General features: G+C 46.6%; 1 protein-coding gene across 2 annotated transcripts in view; it reads right to left on the reverse strand.

Annotated features, from left to right (window-relative positions):
* LOC145343280 (storkhead-box protein 2-like) overlaps nt 1–5,467 on the reverse strand; it is a 312,594-nt gene extending 307,127 nt beyond the window's left edge. For both annotated transcript variants that reach the window (XM_080189416.1, XM_080189414.1), the window contains exon 1: nt 5,007–5,467. In XM_080189416.1, coding sequence (XP_080045542.1) covers nt 5,007–5,349 — 343 coding nt within the window. In that variant the 5' untranslated portion in view covers nt 5,350–5,467. The remainder of the gene's footprint in view (nt 1–5,006) is intronic.
* Between the last annotated feature and the right edge of the window lie 533 nt (nt 5,468–6,000).

A 6,000-nucleotide genomic window follows, 5' to 3' on the forward strand; every position in this document is an offset into this window, starting at 1 on the left:
CTTATGCAACAACCTACCATGCAGTACCTTACCAAAGTCCATGTAGACAACATCAACTGCACTGCCCTCATCTACCTTCTGGCTTACCCCTTCAAAAAACTCAATCAAATTTGTGAAACATGATTTTTCACTCACAAAATCATGCTGATTGTCCCTAATCAGTACTTGCATCTCTAAATGCCTGTAGATCCTGTCTCTCAAAATACTTTCCAACATTTTACCCACCACAGATGTGAGGCTCACCGGCCTGTAGTTCCCAGGCTTTTCCCTGCAGCCCTTTTTAAACAACGGCATAACATTTGACACTCTCCAATCTTCAGGCACCTCACCCGTGACTATCGATGATTATAATATCTCGGCTAGGGAACCCACAACTTCCTCCCTAGCCTCCCACAATGTCTTGGGATACACTTCATCAGGTCCCGGGGATTTATCTACCTTGATGCGCTTTAAGACTTCGAGCAGCTCCTTCTCTGTAATATGTACACTCCTTAAGACATCACTATTTATTTCCCCAAGTTCCCTAACATTCATGCTTTTCTCAACAGTAAATACTGATGAGAAATATTCATTTTTATGATGGGTTGATTGAAAGAATATAGGGATGAAAAGAAAATACATTGTTCTTTTCAAGACTTCTTGGCTTCAGAAAGATCATATCTTTGATATGATCACATAGGATGTCATTTGTGATAAGGACTCAGATAAGAACTAGTTCCATAGTTTATCAGAGGTAGAAACCTGACTGGAGAGAACTGATAGGCAACAGCGCAATCACAGACTTGAAGTCCAGGACTGAGGCCTTCAAGTCAGGCAAACTGACATATACAAGAAAACCAGATACAATCTAAGGAGATCCATCGAAGATACCAAAGACAATACCGGACCAAGCTAGAGTCCCAGGCTAGACCCTCAGCGACACTGGCAAGGTCTGCAAGACATAACAGGCTACAAGGTGAAGGCATGTAAACTCACCAGCTCCAACACACCCTTTCCTCATGAGCTCAATGCATTCTACACTCATTTTGAGCAAGAGGCCAGTGAGAGCGTGCCCTCTACTCTGGGAGCCCTGGATGAACCTGTATCTGGGGTCACCATTACAGATGTCAAAGCAGTTTTCTCAAAAGTCAACCTACGGAAAGCGACTGGCCCAGATGGGTTTCCTGGACCAGCACTCAGATACTGCACGGATCAGCTGGCGGAGGTATTCACAGACATCTTCAACCTCTCCTTACAACAATCTGAGGTCCCTATTTGCTTCAAGAAGACAACCATCTTGCTGGTACCTAAGAAAAACCAAGCAGCATGCCTTAATGACTATTGGCCGGTGGCTCTGACATCATCATTACAAAGAGCTTCGAAAGGCTAGTCACGGTATGAATTAATTCCAGCCTCCCGGACTACCTGGCTTCACTGCAGTTTGCCTACTGCTGCAACAGGTCCACAGCAGACACCATCTCCTTGGCCCTGCACTCAACCCTGCAATTCCCGAGATAACAAAGACACACGTCAGATTCCTATTTATTGACTGCAGCTCAGCCTTCAACACCATTATTCCCATGAAACTCATCTCCAAACTCTGCGGCCTGGGCCTGAGCACCTCCGTCTGCGATTGGATCCTGAACATCCTAACTCACAGACCACAATCAGTCAGGACAGGCAACAACACCTCCTCCACGATCCTCAACACCGGTGCCCAGAAGGTTGCGATTTCAGCTTCCTACTATATTCCTTATACACCTATGACTGTGTGGCCAAATTCACCTCCAATTTGATTTTCAAATTTGCTGATGACATCACTGTTGTGGGACAGATCTCAAACAACGATGAGACAAAGTACAGGAATGAGATAGAGAATCTGGTGAACTGGTGCGGCAACAATAATCACTCCCTCAATGTCAACAAAATGAAGGAGATTGTCATCGACTTCAGGAAGCATAAAGGAGAACATGCCCCTGTCTACATCAATGGAGATGAACTAGAAAGGATTGAGAGCTTCAAGTTTTTAGGTGTCCAGATCACCAACAACCTGTCCTGGTCCCCCCATGCCGACATTATAGTTAAGAAAGCCCATCAAAGCCTCTACTTTCTCAGAAGACTAAGGAAATTTGGCATGTCTGTTACGACTCTCACCAGCTTTTACAAACGTACCACAGAAAGCATTCTTTCTGGTTGTATCACAGCTTGGTATAGCTCCTGCTCTGCCCAAGACCGCACGTAACTACAAAAGGTTGTGAATGTAGCCTAATCCATCACGCAAACCAACCTCCCATCCACTGACGCTGTCCATACTTCGCGCTGCCTTGGCAAAGCAGCCAGCATAATTAAGAACCCCACGCACTCCAGACATTCTGTCCTCCACCTTGTTCCATCAGTAAAAAGACACAGAATTCTGAGATCACGTACCAACCGATTCAAAAACATCTTCTTCCCTGCTGCTGTCAGACTTTTGAATGGACTTACCTTGCATTAAGTTGACCTTTCTCTACACCCTAGCTATGACTGAAACACTACGTTCTGTACTCTCTTGTCTCTTTCTCTATGAACAGTATGCTTTGTCTGCATAGTGCAAGAAACAACACTTTTCACTGTATGTTAATGACAATAATAAATCAAATCAAACCAATGTTCTCAATCATATATTGTTGCAATCAAGAATCTTACACCACTGTCTTCTCAGTAACTAGCTCCCAACTGATAACTGTAGTTAACACAGCTACTATATGTAACTAACTTATATTTAGATATGCCATGCGAGGGGGATTGAATATAAAAGTAGGGAGGTCTTGCTGCAGCTGTATAGGGCATTGGTGAGGCCGCAGCTGGAGTACTGTGTGCAGTTTTGGGCGCCGCACCTGCGCAAAGATATTTTGGCCTTGGAGGGAGTGCAGAGGAGGTTTACTAGGCTGATACCAGAGTTGAGGGGGTTGAGCTATGAGGAGAGGCTGAATAAACTGGGCTTGTACTCGTTAGAGTTTAGAAGAATGAGGGGAGATCTCATTGAGACGTATAAGATGATGAATGGGATGGATAGGATAGAGGTGGAGAGACTCTTCCCGCTCAAAAAAGACAGTAGGACTAGGGGGCACAGCCTCAAGATAAAAGGGGGGCGGTTTAGAACGGAGTTGAGGGGGAACTTCTTCACTCAAAGGGTGGTGAATCTCTGGAGTTCTCTGCCCGTTGAAGTGGTGGAGGCTGCCTCGCTAAATATTTTTAAGATGCGGGTTGATGGGTTTTTGATAAGAGAGGGGATTAAGGGTTATGGGGAGAAAGCGGGAAAGTGGAACTGAGCAGCGACAGATCAGCCATAATCTTATTGAATGGCGGGGCAGGCTCGAAGGGCTAGATGGCCTACTCCTGCTCCTATTTCTTATGTTCTTATGTTACCCAATAACAATTTGATTGTCTTGTTGAATTAAGAAGGCATTCTGCTGTAATAACATTGCACTCAATACAATAACCAATGCATAAAGCAAACAAAGTCCATAGCTGCACCTTTCATTTGACTCCCTAACATATTGGCTGCCTTTTTAAAAAACACTACCAGACTTTCACACAGAAGTCCCCAGGTCCATTCACCACAGCCATTCAAACCTTTTGAGGCTGCACTTTACCCTCTGATATCTGCTGCTCTTACAAAATACAGGGCATTGTTTTATTTGAATTTCAGGGCTTGGAGATTAACCTGTGTGTTAGATCATTGAACCTTTCTAGCTGACAGGTATTCATTTTCTAACAGATCGTATGGTGATCTGCACAGGTATGTGGCATAACAACTCAGAGCTTCTCATTTGTGTTACCATGCTGGACTGGTGTACATTATTGAGATTGCTTTTAGTAGGGTATGAAGTTACAGAGTTGTATCCATTAGGCATCTCGCTACCAAGCATGGCATGACTAAATATAAATTAGCTACATACAGTGCCATTATCGTAATCCACCTTGTGTTTGCAGATTTTAATATAACAATTGGAATCTTAGCAGGGCTTAGTAAAACTCTTTAGCTAATCAACCGAATTTATGTTTATAAATGTGTACGTTGTTTCCCAACCAAATAATGCATCTAAGTATATCCACATTCTTAAATATTCCTTCAATATTATGTGGATGCTTTAATCGCAGAAGAGCGATGCTTCAATAGTCCGACTGCATGGCCGCATTTCACCCAGCCCTTAATTACATCCCTGGCAGATCATCTGTAATGGACAAACAAGCTCTCCAAACATCAATGCTTTGGCTCAGGGTCTACTCTGTAATGCTAGAATTAATCTGCAATACCTCGGTTCACCCAGAGGAATACTGCGCTGACACTGAACCTTTTTCTTCGTTAAATATTTAAAGGCAACGAGTGTAAACAGCAGGCTGTCCGTATGTCTTCTGTCAGGGTTCAAACTAAGACACCAGAATTGCCTACTATTTTTATTCACCCGGTCGGGGGAATGCATCATCCAACTATTCGGTATTTGCAATGATCAGTCTATCCTTCACCAGAGGAACGTTTAAAACTTATGTTTTGTTTACGGGTCTGTTTGAGGCACTGAGCAAAATTTAGGGCTAATTCGAAACGCAATGATGTGTGTACTTCTGCGCGCAAATATTGGGATAACCTGCTCCCAGACATTGAAAAGTTCATTACTGTCAACAATCCTGAACTACATCTGGCAGCTCAGAGGTAGAATGGTTACAGTTTAAATGGCTGTAATATTGTAGCAATCAACCAGACAGGGAATGAGTTTTAAATCCCAGGGCAAAAATATCGACAATAAAATGAGGTTTCATCTGTTTCTGTTAAAAGTAGGTCACCCTATTAGCAAGGTGCACCATCACCAAAACTACTTATTTGAAGCTAAAGTTTATTTATTATTAGTGTCATAAGTAGGCTTACACTGCAATGAAGTAGGCTGACATTAACAATGCAATCAAGTTACTGTGTGAAAATCCGCCAGGATGGATGGATACTTTAAAGCCAGAATGGTTTCACTGCGCCTGCAGGTGTCCACACTCACCCAGATACTTGATGCTGAATCCCCGGGGAGGTTTGAGGGACCTCCTAGTCCAAGCCTCTCTCAGCACCTCCAGGTGGGACTCCCTGCCCTGGATCAGCAGGACGTGCTCGTCTATCCAGCCAAGGAAGAAAGCCTCCGAGATAGCGTCTGTCACCCGCTTGTTCCAGAAGTGTTGCATGTTCTCCGCCTTGAAGTCGGCGAAGATCTCATAGCCGGCGGCGTGGTGGTGGTGCGGGATGTCCCGGGTGCCCGGCACCGGCGCCCTGGCTGCGCCGCTCCGAGCCAGCACCACGGCCAGGGAGTGAGGGGCTATTTGTAAAAACTTCTCCATCCCCTGTGGCATGGCCGAAGCAGTGATGAGACTCTCCCGGTCAATGTTTTGGGATCTCAGCAGCTGTCTGCAGCCTCACTGGAATGAATCCCCGCAGCTGGAGAGGCTGCTTTGCATTTCCTCCTGCACTGATGCTCCCACCTTGCGTTGCCCCTCAACAACAACCTTCACTGTGCTGAGGAGGAGCTTCTTATGGGATGAGGGGGGGGTGGAATAAGGGCTGGGGCTGGGGTGGTATTAATCAGATCCCAGAGCCCCAATTTATCCACTTCTCCCTCTGGCCAATGTGGAAAGGAAACGCCGAAAACAAAAAAAAATCCCCAGCTCCGGGCTCTCCCGGCTCCGCCCAGCTGCCTTGCTGCCAGGGTGCGACTCTGTCGTCCCCCTCCCGCTCCGCTCAGCTCAGCCAGGCTCCCCCACCAGCTGTTCCCGCACAGCGCGCCACTCCAGCGCGCGGCGCACTCACCAGCGACGCGCGCGCCCGCCTGCACTCGGGGTCGTGCGACGCGCGCGGCGCGCACTCCCTCCCCGCGCGCTCCCCCGCGCGGACCGGGAGAGCGGGGCGGGTGGCGCCCGGCAGCGAGCAAGTCCGGACCACATCCTGACCCCTGCTGTCCAGGCTGGGTATGTATCACTGTCCCTGCAGACACTCACCTGAGCAAG

This window comes from Carcharhinus amblyrhynchos, chromosome 5, assembly GCF_965287045.1.
Source record: "Carcharhinus amblyrhynchos chromosome 5, sCarAmb.v2.hapA, whole genome shotgun sequence".
NCBI lineage: Eukaryota > Metazoa > Chordata > Chondrichthyes > Carcharhiniformes > Carcharhinidae > Carcharhinus > Carcharhinus amblyrhynchos.